General features: G+C 40.0%; 1 protein-coding gene and 1 long non-coding RNA gene across 13 annotated transcripts in view; one reads left to right on the top strand and one right to left on the bottom strand.

Moving 5' to 3' along the window:
* The first annotated feature begins 818 nt into the window (after positions 1-818).
* LOC125880770 (ras-related protein Rab-26) overlaps positions 819-23,632 on the top strand; it is a 167,923-nt gene continuing 145,109 nt past the window's right edge. The window contains exon 1 of the mRNA XM_049563489.1: positions 819-1,336. Within this exon, the coding sequence (XP_049419446.1) occupies positions 1,160-1,336 (177 nt within the window). The 5' untranslated portion in view covers positions 819-1,159. The remainder of the gene's footprint in view (positions 1,337-23,632) is intronic.
* On the bottom strand, positions 8,246-22,335 carry LOC125880774 (uncharacterized). Of its 12 annotated transcripts, none has more exons than XR_007448147.1 (4): positions 22,030-22,335; positions 12,237-12,326; positions 10,467-10,602; positions 8,246-8,992 (listed from the first exon to the last, which is right to left on the bottom strand). It is a non-coding gene; the product is annotated as an uncharacterized LOC125880774 (long non-coding RNA). The 12 variants fall into 12 exon arrangements; XR_007448149.1 differs by lacking the exon at positions 22,030-22,335 and adding an exon at positions 21,275-21,373; XR_007448150.1 differs by lacking the exon at positions 22,030-22,335 and adding an exon at positions 20,519-20,617.

The raw sequence follows: 23,632 nt of genomic DNA, 5'->3' as shown, positions 1-23,632 counted from the left end.
CAGCTGAAACCTAAGCCTTAAATTTGTGCTATATTTTGATGCCAACTGGCTTCTGTCCCAGTTTTCAATGCTCCCCCACTGCCCTCTAGTCCTGTGGAGTGTGACCAAACCCTACTCCCCTTATTCATTTGATAAAAGAAGACTTTTTCTACTGGGCTCCAGTCACATCACCTGGAGCCACTGGGGCTTAACCAATGACATTTTTTTCTGCTTTGAGAGCAACTCTGAATCCCAAATGCTTTATGTAAAACATGCACCTGCTGGCCACAGTGTGAAAACACACTCTGGGCAGCCCTAAAGTCACACATTTTACAGCCTGCCTGCTGAATGTCTGATTCACTTGTGCGCCCAGAAGGAGCGGTTTGGATATTGGGCACCAGAGTGATGCAGCCTGGAAATTGAAAGTGTCTGTGGAGAAAATGTGAAGCATCCTATTACAAGCTGTCATACAGACCTGCACCTTTAAAAGAAAAATACACCCTAAATCAGAATTTCATTTCTACTACACTAAAACTCAGATTTTGCATTATAAGTAGGACTTAATGTCTTTTTAAAATGAATAGTACAGTGGGAATTTGCAGTGATGTGACCCTGCATTCAACTGATTTAAACTGAGTATTTAAAATTATTTTAAGTCAAGAGTCGTCAAGCAAATTATCAAAAAATGTGAGAAGCATCACATCATCAGTTTGTGGAGTGTTCTCAGCTAATGGGACTGCATTTGCTTGCATTAACTTACGTCAAACATCATTGGAAAAGCATATTATTTCCGTTTTAGGGTGGATTTTCCCTCTAAACGCACTGGAACAACCTTGCCTTCATGCGCTCCCAACATCACAATACGAGAGAGGGAGGAGTGAGAGCTGTTTACATTGTGAAGCAGGTCTCAGATTTATAGTCATCCAGCTGCACCACAGGGACAACAGCTGTCTCGCTTTATAGCCAGTTTTTGTCCATTTAAAAAAAAACCTTTCCAATTGACGCTTTACGCACAGTCATGATTTTGACGCACAGGTGAACTTATTTCGCCTCAACGCGCCTCGACCACAACTCACTCCACAAGGAAAAGTGTTTGAGACTGGAAAGAAAACCCACATTTTAAACTCTCCTCCTCATTTTCCTGTGTGAATTGCTCGGAGCTGAACAGGTTGTCAGAGCCATGTCCAGGAAGAAGACAGTGAAAGGCAAAGGGAGCTCCAAGAGCCCCAAGGCGTCGCCGAGCAGCGGGAGGACGGGGAAGGGTCTGGCCGCCGCTGCCGCTCCGTCCTCCGGACTGGTTTATCCCAGCAGACCGTCCATCAGCAACAGCGGGGAGTTTTATGACATCGCCTTCAAGGTGAGCTGACGAGACGGGCGAGAGGTTCTGTAAGCATGCATTCAATCAAGCAATCAGTTAGGAGCCGACCACAGGTGCGAGCCAATCAAAACACCTTTTAGTTCTCACTTTTAAATTTGAGTTAAATCCCATCTTTCTCAGAGTTGAAATTCTGCTTGTTTGCTGTGTCCTTCCAAGATTTTCTAAGAAACAGAGGCCAGTGTGTGAGGAAACGACGAATAAAAGATGGTTTGCACTAGAAAGCAGCAGCAAGGACATTTAAAATGTCTTTTCATGCAATGAGAGTGTGTTTAGTTCAGTATTTAGTGTCCTCTTTGGAAGATTTTAGAAACGTTTTCACGGACTTGCAGGACAGGTGTGTATGGAAACCCATTTCTGCCAAGAAAAGAAAAAAAAAAGTTAGTATCTCATAATTTTGATCAAGAAAATTAAAGTTTTGACTTTATTATTATTATAGTTCTAACAAAAAGATAAACTTGTGATTCAGTATTTTACAATTTTGACTCAGTGTCATAATTTTGACTCACTTTGACTAATTTATTCTTGACTGATATTGTGACTTTAACTTGAGTTAGAGATTCTGTCTGTGTAGAATTTAGGGGGTTATATCGGGAGAAATGGAATGTAACCTTCATAACTACGTATTCATTAGTTCATAATCACCTAACACTCAGAATCGTTTGTTTTCGTTACCTAGAATTAGCTGTTTATATCTACATATAGGGCAGGTCCCTTTCTATGGAATCTACATAGGGCCTTTCACGTTACTTTAAGTCGGTCACTGTTAGAAGTGTTTTATATCATCTTGTTCACTATAATACCTGTGTAATCTTTAGTATGATATGTAAAATTCACATCTTGATACTCGCAGTATTTTGACTTGTTGACGTATTGTCATCATATTGTTACCCAGGGCAACAAGAAACATGGCTGAAAGTAAAATTATTACCGATTCTGTGGTGGTTCCAAAAAGAGGAGCAGCTTCAGTTGTATGGATTAAACTGTGATTTCATTAGACCATGACTTCTCAGACTCTTTTAGAGAGTTACCGCTCAGAGGGCACTTATTCAGCGGCTCCTCTGGCAGCAGCACAGCGTCTTCCCCTCTCCTCTCTGGCGTCTCTCGTGTCGCAAGTGATTTTGTCATAACCCTTTGGTAATGTAAACCTATGTGCTGCTTGCAGCTCGACAAAAAACTAGATATAGGTGAATGTGCAATGTTTATGGTAGCGTAACAGCCTGTGACAGGTTACAGCGTGATGATGAGAGGAGAAATGGCAGAGCGTAAAGGTCCAGGTGGATTAAGTCATTTAGGATTTTGCTAAAGGAGAAGGAAATTGCCTGTTGATATATATAGGGTACATCTTTTCTTTGTACTTGGGAACTGTTGGTAATTTTTTCCCCCTAATTTGTCATATTGTCAAAAATATTGTTATCGCAATAATACCTTGAAATATCGTGATAGTATTTTAGGGCCATATTGCCCACCCCTAGACTGTAATTCTACATGCTAGTTTTAGTTGGTTGCTATCTGCAGCCTCACTACAAGATGCCCCTAAATCCTACACACTAGACTTTTAAAGCTATAGTTGGTAACTTTTGAAAATAACTTTCTATGATATTAAAACTGTCACTAGATTCTGAAGATATCAGATAATCTCTGAAAAAAATCATGTTGCTCCCTCTCTCCCTACTGCTTCTCATGCCAGCCGAGGACTGTAACGCAGCTCTCAGTCATGTCAGTCTCAGCTTGTGTGGTCATACTGTCAAACTAGGCAGCGACAATTGAATATGAACCAAGATTCTGTTACTGCATTGTCCATTTCTTGCCTCAGTATGTTTTCAGTGTAATGTTTGGCTCTAGAATAAGAAAGTTTGTGACCCAGTAATCATGTTGGAAATACCGAACTACCAAACACCGTCCACCAGCCTTTCTTTTTTTACAGCTAAACAGTACACTAAAATATGTTTCTGAAAACATTTAAGGTGAGAAATAGTCGATGCAGTAACAGAATCTTAATTCAAATTTGATGAGTGCTGCCTAGTTTGACAGTTTGACCACAGCTCATTAGCCACGACTGACATGATTGACAGCCTCATTTGAGACTCTTCAGCTCTGATTTGTTGTTTTTGTTCACATGTGGTAATGCCATCAGAAGCACCACTAGGCAACAGAAGACTAAGTTTTTTTTTTTTAAGTTACCAACCACAGCTTTTGCATGAGTATTTATTCTTTGTTGTGCATACCTTTTCTTTTTCTTTTTTTTTCTCTTGGCATTAATGTGCTTCCATACACGTGCCTGTGCAGGACTGTGCGGATAATTGGTCAATATTTTGTGTCTTTTTCTGCAGGCTTGCGAAAAACTGTTAATTTCACCATCATATCCCACAGATGGCACAGTCCCACAATGCATTATAAAGTAGATTGTTTTGTCCCCAGCTGTGTAACTCCTCTGGCGCGTATGAAATACAACAAGTTATATCCACTGTTTCTACTCTGGTCCCTGCAAATGTAAAAGTTTAGGAACTACATTATATTGGCCAGTAGAGCCATTAAGTGGTGTGTGCCACAGCTATAGTCCAGTGCAATAACATGGGGAGGAGTTTCTGTTATGTATGAGATCAATCACCAGCAGCACAGAGGAGGCTTTTAGTTTAGCGGTGGTGGAAATGATGAAAAATACATCTGGCTGCTTTTTTTAACTATAAAATTTACTATATTTATATACTATACTTTATTAACTATAAATTTCTTGATCATCGTTGATACCTATCATCATCTCGATTTTTGTTTTGTTGGGGTTTGGTTTGATTTTTAATAAACAAAGTCTTGACTTTGACAATGTGAAATCTTCTTGCCAAAGTCAGACGATAAATACAATTTTGAAGCCTGTGAAGACATGATGACAAGCTGAAAACACTTGTCAACCACACTCTAGTCCTACTCAGTGAATGAAAAGCTGATTTCAAATAAACAAAGACTTTGCCTTCAGAATATCATTAAAACCCACCTGGTTGCCATCTGCTCAAACTAGTTTCTAGGATTAACATTACATTTAATGTTAAACCTTTGTTACCATGGACATGCTACACAGCATTAGCTCGATTAGATTCGCCACAGTTCAACTGCTCAGCTAATTTAATGGAAACTATGAGCACCAAAGTAGAATTCATTCAGATTTACTGGCGTGGTAAACAAGAGACAGGAACAAGTGCTGACTCCCTACTGTTGGTTAAGGTCTGCCCTGTGGTTATGGTCTAGTTAGGTTTAGGCACAAAAACCACCTGGTTTTGGTTAGGAAAGGCTTCGCCTTAAGCCTTTCCCAGCTGACCCAGAGCTGGTTGCAGAGCCGCCGGGAGCCGTTCAGCACTGCGGAGAGCTCCCCACACAACCCCGACCCCAGAGTTAATAACAGGAGGTTATGGTGTTTCAGTCTCTCCTCTCTATGACACTTGTATCTCGACCAGTAGCCTACTTTTGTTGCTTTGCTGATCCTCTATGGTACACAAATACAGTATAGCCTAGTATAATCACATATCGGAACAATAGGACGTTGGACCAATGACATGGACCCCTGTTGAAGCAGCCAGAAAGTCTGAATATGTGTCCATTCCTCCATTACTTAATATTCCTTAAGTCCGTTAAGAGTCCTCCGATTGAAAAAATTTAAACAGTTTTTCATACAGAGTAATCCAAGTTGCAAATATCACGTGAAGTCCGTTGCTAACTGTGTATGCTAACGTCATTCGTCAAACGGACCGTAGCTCTATCGACATGAACAATATTTTCTCGGCTTCCTGCACTGTATTGAGTATACTTGTTTTCGTCAGCTTTTTGGCCTCAAAATAAGTGTTCCTGAGCTTTTCTGTGTATTTTCCATCCAGGGACAGCACCCAGAGTACAGCATGTACTCTCTGTTTGTAAGGCCAATGAGCTCTGGCTTTGTCATGTGTCTTTGAGGCCACCGTACCTCAAACTTTGAAGGCCTTTTTCTTGAAGTCACGGCTCAGAGAGAGCCATGTAATGTCATGAATTTTGCTTAACATATGGTGTACAAAAAATACTGATATCTTAAGAAAGCTAGGAATCTTCTCTTTCCAACAGTGTATAAACGTCAAATGTGTCTTAGGGTCAGTGTGACAAAAAGTGATAAGGTTAGAATGCTGTATACTCATGAAATGTATGAGCATCTATCCTGTTCATTAGTCATGAGTTTGTTTGGAATACACCCTGTGTCTCTGCAGGAATATTATAATCATTTTTTTCAGCGCTTTTCAGAGACTAAATGATTGAAAGTGAAGAACTTAATCAACAGATGAATCAAACATGAAAATAGTCATTAGTTGCAGCCTAGCTGACACATTGAATATAATTAAGAAAGTGTGAGATGGAGATGATAAAGACCAACGATAATCTGCATTGAGCATATGCAAATCTAAATTCTCATCATGTGGGTGGCAGCTGGTATTAATTCTGCGCCCTGATTAACCAGCGTTCCTGTGACAGGCCTGCCAGAATCACTGCTCCGTGCTTAACTTTGACTTTGTGTAATTCATGGAACACCTCAGTGTCACACAAATCAGCCCTGCTCCCTGCAACACAATGAACTTACATATCCGAGTATATTGCTGCTTATGCTATAAATAGATACACCAACATGAAATGATGCACGAGTGAACAGAGTCTTGTGTTGTCTGATGGGGAAAAACAGAAACAAACAAACTCTGGGTCCCACCTCTCTCTGTCTCTGTCCCATTGGTCTGTACAATCTGCTTTCCCCCACTGGAGTGACTGTGACGCTCTGTTTCCTCTGTAGATGGGAGTATAGGGAGTGCGTATATGTCTGTGAGTGTTGTGTTGCCTTACCTAAACTCCTGTGTATTTGTAGATACGTTTTCACCTGAGCTGTTTCCTCAAACACACACACACACACACACCCATCCTTGTCTTTGTCACATTGTAAGGACCCCAGACCAGACCATGCATCGTGGGGTCCACCCTTTCTGAAGGTTATACAGCACTGCAAAAAATCAGGCAGGATCCTGGAGTGGATATAAACACAGATTTCACTTCAAATTATCAATCAGACAAAGTAAGTTCCCTCATCTGACTAGAACCAGCCTCCTGGGGACTTGTCAGGTTTTTAGTGACAAGTGGGGTCAATATATACACACTGTCTGGTATCTATATATAAGTGGGGTCAATATATACACACTGTCTGGTATCTAGATATAAGTGGGGTCAATATATATACACTGTCAGGTATCTAGATATAAGTGGGGTCAATATATACACACTGTCAGGTATCTAGATATAAGTGGGGTCAATATACACACTGTCCGGTTTTTCTTCATTCCTGAGTACCATTTAACACACATTCAGGTTAAACACCTTTGACTGTCAAGTTTCACTGTCTTGTCATTATGACTTGAGCAATAAAAACTTCTCATTATAGATTAGAGCTCTCTCGTCAATCAGTGGGGATATTATTTATGATTAGAGCTTGCTATCACATGAAACCTTGTATTAAGGACACGCAAAAGGTATTACAATTTTAAGTCAATATTATCACAGGACAAAGGTCCCAAGACTAAGTAACAACATCAGACTGATGCAAGTATCATGAATAAAAACAGACCAAGGTTCTTCTGACTATCTCTACACCTGGTGCTGTATTACCAGTGCAATCCTGTATTTTCATTTTGTTGGCTGAATATAACAGATGTTGCACCATATGAGACTTAGGTTGTTGGATGAATTTTAAACACACAAGAGATGAGACAGTGATGATCAAATAAGAAGAGAGGAGATAAAAGTAGATGTGGTTGGTTTGGAGGTATGGTTTAGGGCATTCATAACTACAGCATTTTTGTAGTGACGGACTACTCCAAAAAGTAATTGACTAGCCAACTCCTTTTAGCCAACATGACATTTCTCACCCCATAACAATGATAAACTACAGGACCAACCTGCAGGTAGGTAATGGTGTCCTTGATTGGCTGTAAGAGTCTTAAATGAGCTGTGATCTGACTGGACTAAACCTCCAGCAAGCTTATCTGAGCTGGAGATAATGTGGCAGCTTTTTTGAAGGGATAACAGAATAAATTCTGTTCAAACCACAAATGAACAACCAATGCAAGGACTCAGAGTCAAGTAGTGATTTTGATCGTTGACTGTTCTGTCAAACCCCTTGTGAGGTTCCAGGAGATGACAAGAGGCAGGACAAGATGAGGTGAAACTATATAAGCTGTAAGATATCTCCAGAACAGGAGACTGGGTGAGGTAAGACAGATATATTAGTGCTAGTTTCAAAACTTTCAAACAATACCAAGCCCTACGGCCTTTACAAAAAACAAGAGCATCCTATTGTTAGGGGTGTAACGACACATTGATCCACATCAATACATCGATTCATTGATTAAAGAAGCTATATGTAAGAAATCTAAAGCAAATACTCATAAAATCCTCCTAATATGTCACAGAGACTAAGGAACAATGTTAATATAACATACAGATCTCACCGACAACAATAGTACAGCCAGAATATTCGCATTTAAAAAACATTTTTACAGTCCGCTAATCATGTTTATGTTTTGAATTTGTGTTTTGGTCTGTTGCGCCACCCATCGCCGTCTACCAGTCACACAGTCAGTAGAGTCTCAGCATCAGTTACAGTTAGGACTGAGCTACAGCAGCATGGCAAGCAGCATTAGCAGTGTCGGTACATAGCATTAGCAGCCGGCTCCTCCTCAGCTGTATCCGGCAGCAGCGTTAGCAGCAGAGAAGCCGGACTTGCTCAAACGGGCTGCTGGAAAACCAAAGATCAGGGCGCGCGACGCGGCCTGCTACGGCAGCCGCCCGTGGGCAAACAAATCAGTCTCCAGCATGCCGCTGTCCAGCAACCTCGAATCTGTAGGGGAGGGGGGGCGGACACGACTCACGGCAGTATTTTGAATTTGAGTGCAGTAACCATTTTGGCCACATTCTTACATACAGCGCCTTTAATGATCCGATTACATCGACGCAAAATGAAAACATTGATCCATATCGTCATCTTAAAGATACACCTTTATTTTGAAATTCACATAGCACATCTTGCACCATTTCTGGGCAAGCGCGCCTCCGCTCAAACAACAAACAGAGCTCAGAAATAAAATGGTCAAATAATATAATATCGCGTCATATCGATCGCAGGCTGCTGAATCGTATCGAAACGAAATCGTATCGTGACAGACTTTGTGAAATCGGCAAACATCATATTGTCATCCAAACAAATCGATATATTGTATTGTCATGAAGCTGGTGATTTACACCCATACCTATTGTTGCACAACAATAATTCATCTAGCAGAACACTGAACAGTATCCAAATGTCGTTGCATTGCAAACAAAGCAATGTATGAAGGAAACAATTGAACATGTTGCTGACATTAAATGATCATTTTAAACTTTGTTCTTGAGAGCTGTGATTCGATTCTTAATGTAGAACTTTATAGCTAACCAATCTGTTTTTGAGAGCTATATTTTCGAGTTCAAGGCACTTATCACAGTCCCTTTTCCCAGGAACACGACATGAAGTGATGAAGGACATCATGTGCGCCTCGACAGCACGGATCTCCTCTTTGTCCCACATCCTTCTCTTTAAAGGCCGACGACCTGTAAAACAATCAACACAAATAGATATGAATATTTCTGTGTTTCTCTGTGAGAGCATTTTTTGAGGAACAAAGGCCAAGGATAAATTAGCAAGTGCCTGTGTGGGTGCAATGCTGTCCATAGTATTAAAACAGAGGAAGAGATCCATAGACAGAAAGAAAATTTTTGGTTTTGTGTTTGTAAATGGTATTTTAACCTTAAATCCACTTCCCCACATTGTGCAATCCACTGACAGAAGTAAAACAAGTGGAGTGAGGGGCAATCAATGAGAGAGAGCTGCAAACTATAAACAGCTGTTTTTACACACCTCCCCTGTTGATTTTGATGTTCTGACCAAGGAAAGTAAATAAATAATCCATTTTTTGTGATGACAGTTTTGTTTAGTTTTAACATCGAGCACCTATAGGTGAAGTTGCCCAATGTGGTCCAGGCACTCTGGAGTTTTGATGCGTTGCATTAGATTCCCATTAGATTACATGACCTGCAGTGTTGGAAATGTACTCAGATCGGACTGTATTAACTCATCAGTATTAATGATGTACTTAATTAAAACACATTTAATGTATCAGATACTTTACTTAGTGGGACAGTTCACCACAAAATCAAAACACATATTTTTCTGGCATTTAGTGTCATTTATCAATCTAGTTTACCTTAGTGTGAACAGCAGAGTTTTGGAGATATCGGTTACAGAGATGTCTGTCTTCTCTCCAACTCTGGAACTAGATAGCACCAGTCCTGTGGTTCTCAAAGCACCAAAAATTACATTTGAAACACTCACCCTGTGTGTCTTTCCAGAAATCATGACCTAGTCACTCAAGATAATCTACCACCTAGTTGTGAGCTGTTTGGCGTTTTGTGTAACCAGGTCTTGACTTCTGTAACGAGACACTGATGTTGCATTATTTGTATGTATTTTTGGTGCTTTGAGAACCACAGGACTAGTACCATCCAGTTCCATTATATTGGAGAGAAGACAGACATCTCTACGGCCGATATCTCCAAAACTCTGCACCACACGCCAAAACAGCAGAGATGGATTAACAGCACTATCGGCCACAGGAAATATGTCTTTCGATTTTGGGGTGAATTGTGCCACTGAGTAAAGGATCCGAGTACTTGCTCAAACAATGTTGGTTGCAAGATCTGGTGGGTAATCAAATATGATGCAACACCGGCCTGCAGCCCCTCGCATCTCCAAAACATTTCAGCTTTCTTAACAGACATCATTTGGATAAACTGACTACATATGGAGAATCTCATGGTTAATCTCTTAACTGGTTCTAAATTAGCCTGGCTCTGAACGAGCCCTGGACCTGCCTCAGTTGAAAAGGGGTAAATGAAAAAAGAGTTTATCATTGTCACTCAATATTTTTGAGTTGAGCTCTGTTTGTCACAGTGCAGCACCATAAACCACACTGACTCTCAAACAGTACATCAACCATACAGTAAGAAGTTTGACCAAAAACTTTACCTCTGTCTTTTTTTGGTGATTGGCTACAATGGGCTTGTGGAGGTGTCATGGTGTCCTGCTTTGGTGCTGCATCCATGTGGCTCACATCTGGAATTGTTGTCTCGTTCTCTTACACCTCATTAAATGAGACTTGACTCTGTGAAAACCAGAAGAAAAAAGAAATTATATAAAAATATAAATTATTAAGTATTAGTCACACCCTAGTGAATCCTGTGCTGTCCTGAACTTGACCTAGGGAAAAATATCAGGACCAAGTCGGACATATATTAAAGGAGCAATAAGCGAAATTCATCATTTCTAGATTGAAGGAATTAAAAAATTGCTTGTGAAGAACTAGAGGTGTAATTTCATCTGGAGTATAGCATGACCTCACACACCCTCTCTCTGTGTTGATCTCCAGCCCCTTGTTTACAAGCCGGACCGGCTGCGTGTTCATGTACGTTCATGTGAATCCGAGCCCTGGTTTGTTATTCAGGTTAAAGCGGTAAGAAGCAGTGGGTTTATCGGGCAGCTGAGTGAAGCTGGGTGAAATGGAGGCTGTGGAGTAAACACCGGGATGGGTTAATGTCCAGAGCTTGAGTTATTAGCAGCTTGGTCCCAGCAATGGGTCAGGCGTTATGGTTGTGTTAGGTGAGTAAGTTAGCCCGGTAGCCCAGCTAACATTTTCAATTAGCACTGTAAAATGCTAGGCTACATTTTTGTAATATATTTGCTGAGATGGAGGTGAGGCTCAGTGACTAGAAGAGCTGGTAGAAGCGCTCCATAGCTGTAAGTTACTCCAGTAGCCGGTGACAGCCGACTCGGCAAGAGACATCGCCGGATCTCGGCTAGTCCTAACACCGGGCGCTAACGCTAACGTTCCTCCTCTTCTCCGTGAGTGAGAGCGATGTTTTAGCCTAGCAGGCAGCCCGCGAGCCAGCTGCCCGCTAGGCTAAAACATCGCTTCAGGTTAAAGTGGGAAGAAGCAGCAGGTTTATCAGGCAGCTGAGTGAAGCTGGGTGAAGTGGAGGCTGCGGAGGAAACACCGGGATGGGTTAATGTCCGGAGCTTGAGCAGCCCGCAAGCCCGCCAGGCTGCCCGCTAGGCTAAAACATCTGCTCTCCACCCCCCGCCCACTCGCCTCGTCTAGCAGAGGTAGAGGGAGGTGTGGCTCATGACGCACTTTGTTTTGGTCTACAGGCAGGGCACAACAGCAAACCTAGTGGTGAAACGATTTCGCTTTTTGCCCCTTTAAAGGATTGGAATTGGCTAAATTGAATCTAATCCAAATCAGATCCAGATTATACTGTATTCTATTTTGTATAGGGCACAGCGGTTACTGAATTTTGATTTCTGACACTGAGGCTGCACAAATTTGCGAACTCCGAAGGCACTTATCATTAGCACAACAATATACAAACAATCAGCTAGCAGGTTCTGATGTTTAGCCATATCATATCAGGAAGTTTATCAACTTAATCCAGGACCTCCAGTATCTCAATAGTAGCTTATTAAATATAAGATCTGTCAGGTACATATTTAATAAACATCCAGGGAAATATAAAAGTCGGACGCTATATCTGCAGATACCCAACAGGCAAGGACTCTGATTGAGATCAGCCTTGGGGCAGAATATTCATCCTGTTCTGGGAGGCTACATTGAGACTCAGAACTTGGAAGTGATGTCTAGGGTGTCCAAAAGAAATGTATGTAATTGGAATTTAAAACAACGGATGTAAAGAAAAAAAGATGAATACATGACAATGTTCAAATGCATTAACATCACAATACCTGAGATTCATCAGAATCCGTGTAGTTTACAAGGGAAATAGTCATTTGAATATTTTTCTTCAGAGGTTGGGGTTCTGGGTAATCTGAGCCCTTTAGGAAAAAAAACGAAAAATATATTAAACACACATGCACAAATGTATACATCTGCACATGAACAAGCATTTGAAAAGCATTTGAACATCTTTAACATTAACTTTATTTACTCATATAGGCAAGACATTATTTTATTTGAAAATTGGTACTACAACTTGAAATGAAAGATTAATAATAAATTATTCAAAGAAAAGTGCAATGTCCCATTTCAACAGCAATTACTTTACTGTCCTGAAGAGTTGGCTTGCATTTAACTGCTCATGTTGAAATGGTCAGAAATAGTCAAATTAATTGCTTTCGTGGAGATGAAATGTGTCAGTCTAAAAAACATAAGAATTTTACAGTGATTTCAAACTTTTGAAAAATATTGTACATTAATCATTTGGAGAAAAACAATATTCCAATTACATGGTGTGTGCTCTCTCTCTCTCTCTCTCTCTCTCTCTCTCTCTCTCATAATTAAATGTGCACAACGTTATTCACTTGCCATGGACCCAACAACTACATGAGACCTGAAAAGTGTGTGTGAGTGAAGCGGTTTGATTGGTAGTAGACAAATTGACCTCAAGTTCAAAGACGTGTCATACATGGAGTATAAATAAATACATAATATATATGAGTAAATATGTCTCCTGCTCTAATTGTTTCAGTTGAGGACAAGTAACAGTGAAGTCTGACAGATAAACTACCCTGTGACCAACTGCTGCTTTGACTGGTAGAAAGCAAACTAACCTCAAGTTCAAGGACACATGTGATACATGGAGTTTGTTCAACTTTATGGACAAAAAAGTGAAAATAAAGTAATTAAATGTGTACATTATTATTTACTTGGCGCGGACCCCACAACAACGAGATACCTGACAAGTGTGTGTTATTCTAAAAGGACCGAGACCAGGCCCCACAAATACAAGAGACCTGACAAGTGTGTGTTATTCTAAAAGCAACAAGACTGGACCCCACAAAACAAGAGACTTGACAAGTGTGTGTGTCTAAAAGCACCGAGACTGGACACCATTTAATCACCAAAACCTGAGTGTGCTTATATTGATCTTAAGAAAGCTAAAATGTACCTTCAACTGCAAACACTTCAACAATTAATTACAGACAGAAAGCTTAAAAACTAAAATCTGAACAACTGAAAGACAAGTAAAACAATCAGGACAAAAGATTACCTGCATCTGGGAGCATGGAGATCCCTGGGGAATCTGTTCTGTAGTTCTGGACATCTCAGTCTCAGAGGAGTCACTGGCAAGAGGTTGTCCTTCAACCTGAAGAATGAGTTCAGTGTTATAACTGAGAAGTTGGCCAGCAGTAACATCATTTCAGTTCAACAACAATGACTGGAGGCAGATACAATGGACAACATGTTCAAATGTTTCCTGTATCTGACTCAGAAACACTCTTACTTCAAGTTGGTTCTCAGAGCTGTCATAAATATGTCTCCTGCTCTAATTGTTTCAGTTGAGAACAAGTAAAAGTGAAGTCTGACAGATAAACTACCCTGTGACCAACTGCTGCTTTGACTCATAGAAGGCAAACTAACCTCAAGTTCAAGGACACGTGTGATACATGGAGTTTGTTCAACTTTATGGACAAAAAAGTGAAAATAAAGTAATTAAATGTGTACATTATTATTTACTTGGCGCAGACCCCACAAAAACAAGAGACCTGACACGTGTGTTATTCTAAAAGGACCGAGACCAGGCCCCACAAATACAAGAGACCTGACAAGTGTGTGTTATTCTAAAAGCACCGAGACCGGACACCACAAAAACAAGAGACTTGACAAGTGTGTGGTGTGTCTAAAAGCACCGAGACTGGACACCATCAAATCACCAAAACCTGAGTGTGCTTATATTGATCTTAAGAAAGCTAAAATGTACCTTCAACTGCAAACACTTCAACAATTAATTACAGACAGAAAGCTTAAAAACTAAAATCTGAACAACTGAAAGACAAGTAAAACAATCAGGACAAAAGATTACCTGCATCTGGGAGCATGGAGATCCCTGGGGAATCTGTTCTGTAGTTCTGGACATCTCAGTCTCAGAGGAGTCACTGGCAAGAGGTTGTCCTTCAACCTGAAGAATGAGTTCAGTGTTATAACTGAGAAGTTGGCCAGCAGTAACATCATTTCAGTTCAACAACAATGACTGGAGGCAGATACAATGGACAACATGTTCAAATGTTTCCTGTATCTGACTCAGAAACACTCTTACTTCAAGTTGGTTCTCAGAGCTGTCATAAATATGTCTCCTGCTCTAATTGTTTCAGTTGAGAACAAGTAAAAGTGAAGTCTGACAGATAAACTACCCTGTGACCAACTGCTGCTTTGACTCATAGAAGGCAAACTAACCTCAAGTTCAAGGACACGTGTGATACATGGAGTTTGTTCAACTTTATGGACAAAAAAGTGAAAATAAAGTAATTAAATGTGTACAATATTATTTACTTGGCGGACCCCACAAATACAAGAGACCTGACAAGTGTGTTATTCTAAAAGCACTGAGACCAGGCCCCACAAATACAAGAGACCTGACAAGTGTGTGTTATTCTAAAAGCACCGAGACTGGACACCATTAAATCACCAAAACCTAAGTGTGCTTATATTGATCTTAAGAAAGCTAAAATGTACCTTCAACTGCAAACACTTCAACAATTAATTACAGACAGAAAGCTTAAAAACTAAAATCTGAACAACTGAAAGACAAGTAAAACAATCAGGACAAAAGATTACCTGCATCTGGGAGCATGGAGATCCCTGGGGAATCTGTTCTGTAGTTCTGGACATCTCAGTCTCAGAGGAGTCACTGGCAAGAGGTTGTCCTTCAACCTGAAGAATGAGTTCAGTGTTATAACTGAGAAGTTGGCCAGCAGTAACATCATTTCAGTTCAACAATGACTGGAGGCAGATACAATGGACAGCATGTTCAAATGATTCCTGTATCTGACTCAGAAACATTCTTACTTCAAGTTGGTTCTCAGAGCTGTCATAAATATGTCTCCTGCTCTAATTATTTCAGTTGAGAACAAGTAAAGTGAAGTCTGACAGATAAACTACCCTGTGACCAACTGCTGCTTTGACTCATAGAAGGCAAACTAACCTCAAGTTCAAGGACACGTGTGATACATGGAGTTTGTTCAACTTTATGGACAAAAAAGTGAAAATAAAGTAATTAAATGTGTACAATATTATTTACTTGGCGCGGACCCCACAAATACAAGAGACCTGACAAGTGTGTGTTATTCTAAAAGCACTGAGACCAGGCCCCACAAATACAAGAGACCTGACAAGTGTGTGTTATTCTAAAAGCACCGAGACTGGACACCATTAAATCACCAAAACCTAAGTGTGCTTATATTGATCTTAAGAAAGCTAAAATGTACCTTCAACTGCAAACACTTCAACAATTAATTACAGACAGAAAGCTTAAAAACTAAAATCTGAACAACTGAAAGACAAGTAAAACAATCAGGACAAAAGATTACCTGCATCTGGGAGCATGGAGATCCCTGGGGAATCTGTTCTGTAGTTCTGGACATCTCAGTCTCAGAGGAGTCACTGGCAAGAGGTTGTCCTTCAACCTGAAGAATGAGTTCAGTGTTATAACTGAGAAGTTGGCCAGCAGTAACATCATTTCAGTTCAACAACAATGACTGGAGGCAGATACAATGGACAACATGTTCAAATGTTTCCTGTATCTGACTCAGAAACACTCTTACTTCAAGTTGGTTCTCAGAGCTGTCATAAATATGTCTCCTGCTCTAATTATTTCAGTTGAGGACAAGTAACAGTGAAGTCTGACAGATAAACTACCCTGTGACCAACTGCTGCTTTGACTCATAGAAGGCAAACTAACCTCAAGTTCAAGGACACGTGTGATACATGGAGTTTGTTCAACTTTATGGACAAAAAAGTGAAAATAAAGTAATTAAATGTGTACAATATTATTTACTTGGCGCGGACCCCACAACTACAAGAGACCTGACAAGTGTGTGTTATTCTAAAAGCACTGAGACCAGGCCCCACAAATACAAGAGACCTGACAAGTGTGTGTTATTCTAAAAGCACCGAGACTGGACACCACAAAAACAAGAGACTTGACAAGTGTGTGGTGTGTCTAAAAGCACCGAGACTGGACACCATCAAATCACCAAAACCTGAGTGTGCTTATATTGATCTTAAGAAAGCTAAAATGTACCTTCAACTGCAAACACTTCAACAATTAATTACAGACAGAAAGCTTAAAAACTAAAATCTGAACAACTGAAAGACAAGTAAAACAATCAGGACAAAAGATTACCTGCATCTGGGAGCATGGAGATCCCTGGGGAATCTGTTCTGTAGTTCTGGACATCTCAGTCTCAGAGGAGTCACTGGCAAGAGGTTGTCCTTCAACCTGAAGAATGAGTTCAGTGTTATAACTGAGAAGTTGGCCAGCAGTAACATCATTTCAGTTCAACAACAATGACTGGAGGCAGATACAATGGACAACATGTTCAAATGTTTCCTGTATCTGACTCAGAAACACTCTTACTTCAAGTTGGTTCTCAGAGCTGTCATAAATATGTCTCCTGCTCTAATTGTTTCAGTTGAGAACAAGTAACAGTGAAGTCTGACAGATAAACTACCCTGTGACCAACTGCTGCTTTGACTCATAGAAGGCAAACTAACCTCAAGTTCAAGGACACGTGTGATACATGGAGTTTGTTCAACTTTATGGACAAAAAAGTGAAAATAAAGTAATTAAATGTGTACAATATTATTTACTTGGCGCGGACCCCACAAATACAAGAGACCTGACAAGTGTGTGTTATTCTAAAAGCACCGAGACCAGGCCCCACAAATACAAGAGACCTGACAAGTGTGTGTTATTCTAAAAGCACTGAGACTGGACACCACAAAAACAAGAGACTTGACAAGTGTGTGGTGTGTCTAAAAGCACCGAGACTGGACACCATCAAATCACCAAAACCTAAGTGTGCTTATATTGATCTTAAGAAAGCTAAAATGTACCTTCAACTGCAAACACTTCAACAATTAATTACAGACAGAAAGCTTAAAAACTAAAATCTGAACAACTGAAAGACAAGTAAAACAATCAGGACAAAAGATTACCTGCATCTGGGAGCATGGAGATCCCTGGGGAATCTGTTCTGTAGTTCTGGACATCTCAGTCTCAGAGGAGTCACTGGCAAGAGGTTGTCCTTCAACCTGAAGAATGAGTTCAGTGTTATAACTGAGAAGTTGGCCAGCAGTAACATCATTTCAGTTCAACAACAATGACTGGAGGCAGATACAATGGACAACATGTTCAAATGTTTCCTGTATCTGACTCAGAAACACTCTTACTTCAAGTTGGTTCTCAGAGCTGTCATAAATATGTCTCCTGCTCTAATTGTTTCAGTTGAGAACAAGTAAAAGTGAAGTCTGACAGATAAACTACCCTGTGACCAACTGCTGCTTTGACTCATAGAAGGCAAACTAACCTCAAGTTCAAGGACACGTGTGATACATGGAGTTTGTTCAACTTTATGGACAAAAAAGTGAAAATAAAGTAATTAAATGTGTACTATATTTTTTTCTTGGCGCTGACGACACAAATACAAGAGACCTGACATGTGTGTGTTATTATAAAAGCACCAAGACCAGGCCCCACAAATACAAGAGACCTGACAAGTGTGTGTTATTCTAAAAGCACCGAGACTGGACACCATTAAATCACCAAAACCTAAGTGTGCTTATATTGATCTTAAGAAAGCTAAAATGTACCTTCAACTGCAAACACTTCAACAATTAATTACAGACAGAAAGCTTAAAAACTAAAATCTGAACAACTGAAAGACAAGTAAAACAATCAGGACAAAAGATTACCTGCATCTGGGAGCATGGAGATCCCTGGGGAATCTGTTCTGTAGTTCTGGACATCTCAGTCTCAGAGGAGTCACTGGCAAGAGGTTGTCCTTCAACCTGAAGAATGAGTTCAGTGTTATAACTGAGAAGTTGGCCAGCAGTAACATCATTTCAGTTCAACAACAATGACTGGAGGCAGATACAATGGACAACATGTTCAAATGTTTCCTGTATCTGACTCAGAAACACTCTTACTTCAAGTTGGTTCTCAGAGCTGTCATAAATATGTCTCCTGCTCTAATTGTTTCAGTTGAGAACAAGTAAAAGTGAAGTCTGACAGATAAACTACCCTGTGACCAACTGCTGCTTTGACTCATAGAAGGCAAACTAACCTCAAGTTCAAGGACACGTGTGATACATGGAGTTTGTTCAACTTTATGGACAAAAAAGTGAAAATAAAGTAATTAAATGTGTACAATATTATTTACTTGGCGGACCCCACAAATACAAGAGACCTGACAAGTGTGTGTTATTCTAAAAGCACTGAGACCAGGCCCCACAAATACAAGAGACCTGACAAGTGTGTGTTATTCTAAAAGCACCGAGACTGGACACCATTAAATCACCAAAACCTAAGTGTGCTTATATTGATCTTAAGAAAGCTAAAATGTACCTTCAACTGCAAACACTTCAACAATTAATTACAGACAGAAAGCTTAAAAACTAAAATCTGAACAACTGAAAGACAGTAAAACAATCAGGACAAAAGATTACCTGCATCTGGGAGCATGGAGATCCCTGGGGAATCTGTTCTGTAGTTCTGGACATCTCAGTCTCAGAGGAGTCACTGGCAAGAGGTTGTCCTTCAACCTGAAGAATGAGTTCAGTGTTATAACTGAGAAGTTGGCCAGCAGTAACATCATTTCAGTTCAACAACAATGACTGGAGGCAGATACAATGGACAACATGTTCAAATGTTTCCTGTATCTGACTCAGAAACACTCTTACTTCAAGTTGGTTCTCAGAGCTGTCATAAATATGTCTCCTGCTCTAATTGTTTCAGTTGAGGACAAGTAAAGTGAAGTCTGACAGATAAACTACCCTGTGACCAACTGCTGCTAGAAGGCAAACTAACCTCAAGTTCAAGGACACGTGTGATACATGGAGTTTGTTCAACTTTATGGACAAAAAAGTGAAAATAAAGTAATTAAATGTGTACAATATTATTTACTTGGCGCGGACCCCACAAATACAAGAGACCTGACAAGTGTGTGTTATTCTAAAAGCACTGAGACCAGGCCCCACAAATACAAGAGACCTGACAAGTGTGTGTTATTCTAAAAGCACCGAGACTGGACACCATTAAATCACCAAAACCTAAGTGTGCTTATATTGATCTTAAGAAAGCTAAAATGTACCTTCAACTGCAAACACTTCAACAATTAATTACAGACAGAAAGCTTAAAAACTAAAATCTGAACAACTGAAAGACAAGTAAAACAATCAGGACAAAAGATTACCTGCATCTGGGAGCATGGAGATCCCTGGGGAATCTGTTCTGTAGTTCTGGACATCTCAGTCTCAGAGGAGTCACTGGCAAGAGGTTGTCCTTCAACCTGAAGAATGAGTTCAGTGTTATAACTGAGAAGTTGGCCAGCAGTAACATCATTTCAGTTCAACAACAATGACTGGAGGCAGATACAATGGACAACATGTTCAAATGTTTCCTGTATCTGACTCAGAAACACTCTTACTTCAAGTTGGTTCTCAGAGCTGTCATAAATATGTCTCCTGCTCTAATTGTTTCAGTTGAGGACAAGTAACAGTGAAGTCTGACAGATAAACTACCCTGTGACCAACTGCTGCTTTGACTCATAGAAGGCAAACTAACCTCAAGTTCAAGGACACGCGTGATACATGGAGTTTGTTCAACTTTATGGACAAAAAAGTGAAAATAAAGTAATTAAATGTGTACAATATTATTTACTTGGCGTGGACCCCACAAATACAAGAGACCTGACAAGTGTGTGTTATTCTAAAAGCACCGAGACCAGGCCCCACAAATACAAGAGACCTGACAAGTGTGTGTTATTCTAAAAGCACTGAGACTGGACACCACAAAAACAAGAGACTTGACAAGTGTGTGGTGTGTCTAAAAGCACCGAGACTGGACACCATCAAATCACCAAAACCTGAGTGTGCTTATATTGATCTTAAGAAAGCTAAAATGTACCTTCAACTGCAAACACTTCAACAATTAATTACAGACAGAAAGCTTAAAAACTAAAATCTGAACAACTGAAAGACAAGTAAAACAATCAGGACAAAAGATTACCTGCATCTGGGAGCATGGAGATCCCTGGGGAATCTGTTCTGTAGTTCTGGACATCTCAGTCTCAGAGGAGTCACTGGCAAGAGGTTGTCCTTCAACCTGAAGAATGAGTTCAGTGTTATAACTGAGAAGTTGGCCAGCAGTAACATCATTTCAGTTCAACAACAACGACTGGAGGCAGATACAATGGACAACATGTTCAAATGTTTCCTGTATCTGACTCAGAAACACTCTTACTTCAAGTTGGTTCTCAGAGCTGTCATAAATATGTCTCCTGCTCTAATTGTTTCAGTTGAGAACAAGTAAAAGTGAAGTCTGACAGATAAACTACCCTGTGACCAACTGCTGCTTTGACTCATAGAAGGCAAACTAACCTCAAGTTCAAGGACACGTGTGATACATGGAGTTTGTTCAACTTTATGGACAAAAAAGTGAAAATAAAGTAATTAAATGTGTACAATATTATTTACTTGGCGCGGACCCCACAAATACAAGAGACCTGACAAGTGTGTGTTATTCTAAAAGCACTGAGACCAGGCCCCACAAATACAAGAGACCTGACAAGTGTGTGTTATTCTAAAAGCACCGAGACTGGACACCATTAAATCACCAAAACCTAAGTGTGCTTATATTGATCTTAAGAAAGCTAAAATGTACCTTCAACTGCAAACACTTCAACAATTAATTACAGACAGAAAGCTTAAAAACTAAAATCTGAACAACTGAAAGACAAGTAAAACAATCAGGACAAAAGATTACCTGCATCTGGGAGCATGGAGATCCCTGGGGAATCTGTTCTGTAGTTCTGGACATCTCAGTCTCAGAGGAGTCACTGGCAAGAGGTTGTCCTTCAACCTGAAGAATGAGTTCAGTGTTATAACTGAGAAGTTGGCCAGCAGTAACATCATTTCAGTTCAACAACAATGACTGGAGGCAGATACAATGGACAACATGTTCAAATGTTTCCTGTATCTGACTCAGAAACACTCTTACTTCAAGTTGGTTCTCAGAGCTGTCATAAATATGTCTCCTGCTCTAATTGTTTCAGTTGAGGACAAGTAACAGTGAAGTCTGACAGATAAACTACCCTGTGACCAACTGCTGCTTTGACTCATAGAAGGCAAACTAACCTCAAGTTCAAGGACACGCGTGATACATGGAGTTTGTTCAACTTTATGGACAAAAAAGTGAAAATAAAATAATTAAATGTGTACAATATTATTTACTTGGCTGGACCCCACAAATACAAGAGACCTGACAAGTGTGTGTTATTCTAAAAGCACCGAGACCAGGCCCCACAAATACAAGAGACCTGACAAGTGTGTGTTATTCTAAAAGCACCGAGACTGGACACCATTAAATCACCAAAACCTAAGTGTGCTTATATTGATCTTAAGAAAGCTAAAATGTACCTTCAACTGCAAACACTTCAACAATTAATTACAGACAGAAAGCTTAAAAACTAAAATCTGAACAACTGAAAGACAAGTAAAACAATCAGGACAAAAGATTACCTGCATCTGGGAGCATGGAGATCCCTGGGGAATCTGTTCTGTAGTTCTGGACATCTCAGTCTCAGAGGAGTCACTGGCAAGAGGTTGTCCTTCAACCTGAAGAATGAGTTCAGTGTTATAACTGAGAAGTTGGCCAGCAGTAACATCATTTCAGTTCAACAATGACTGGAGGCAGATACAATGGACAACATGTTCAAATGATTCCTGTATCTGACTCAGAAACATTCTTACTTCAAGTTGGTTCTCAGAGCTGTCATAAATATGTCTCCTGCTCTAATTGTTTCAGTTGAGAACAAGTAAAAGTGAAGTCTGACAGATAAACTACCCTGTGACCAACTGCTGTTTTGACTGGTAGAAAGCAAACTAACCTCAAGTTCAAGGACACGTGATACATGGAGTTTGTTCAAGTTTATGGACAAAAAGTGAAAATAAAGTAATTAAATGTGTACAATATTATTTACTTGGCAGACCCCACAAAAACAAGAGGCCTGACAAATGTGTGGTGTGTCTAAAAGCACGAAAATCAAGAAAATAGCTGACGGATTAATTGATTATGAAAATAATCATTAGTTGCAGCTCTAAATATCATACATAGAACATCATTTATATGTTGCAGTGCAACTAAAAACTAGAATCCTTATTGGTTTGGTTCTTTAAGATACTTTCATTAGTTATTTTTCATTACTATTAATTGCTTTTTTTATTTTTTAAACAGGCTAAAATTAGAATGGCATTAGATTTGGAATTTTTAAATATAACTTAATATTTCTGGAGCAGTAACAGTAATGTTGTTAACAGCAAAGTCACTATTTAAATACAACAATCTCTCACGAGCGCTGTCTCATTTGTGTATCCACAGAAAATAGCTAGAAAAAGACACTTCACTGCAGGACGCTGAGCTCAGATCTCCCTTACAATCTGTCATATTACTAACAGATGATCACAATCTGATGTTATTTTAAATCATTCTCTACTTTCTAATCCTCTGACAACACCCCTGTCGCGAATTTCACCCATTCTTACCTGACCGGAGAAAAAGTGGTACAGCGTGGACGCCAGCGCTAACAACCCCGGGCCCGTCTAATACCTGGTTTTGTTGCCTGTCCCTCACCATCCCTTCAGCACGTAAACCCTCACCTCAAATAAACAAGCGGCCCTGTCTCGCTTTGTCAACCCAAACTATCACCATTAATTTCACGCACAATCATAAATAAATCCCTCCTTGAGTTTCATTAACCACACACTTTTGTGTTTTATTAATTCAAGTCACGATAAAACTCACCAACCACCGTTTTCAACGAAACGTGCCTGAAGCAGCTAGCCACATTGTTAGCCAATTAGCTAACTGGCTAACTTTACCTCGCTAGCATAATGTCGCTATCCGTCCGGTTGCCTTTCTAACTGTTTGAAAACAGAACTACTTCTGTTACTAACAAGACATGATAACGTTCAAAAGCACTGTGATAATTCACTACTATAAGTTATACACCTTAATTTTAACGAGCGCAACTTACCTTTTCACAAACGATCCGGTCAGCCATCCACCGACGTGACAACTACCTGCTCTCGGGCGAGTGGAGTGAAGGTGCGCTTGTTATGTGTA

The sequence above is a fragment of the Epinephelus fuscoguttatus genome, linkage group LG20 (assembly GCF_011397635.1).
Source record: "Epinephelus fuscoguttatus linkage group LG20, E.fuscoguttatus.final_Chr_v1".
Taxonomy (NCBI): Eukaryota; Metazoa; Chordata; class Actinopteri; order Perciformes; family Serranidae; genus Epinephelus; species Epinephelus fuscoguttatus.
Note: the sequence above shows the minus strand (reverse complement) of the source record. Positions and strands in the feature narration are given on the sequence as shown.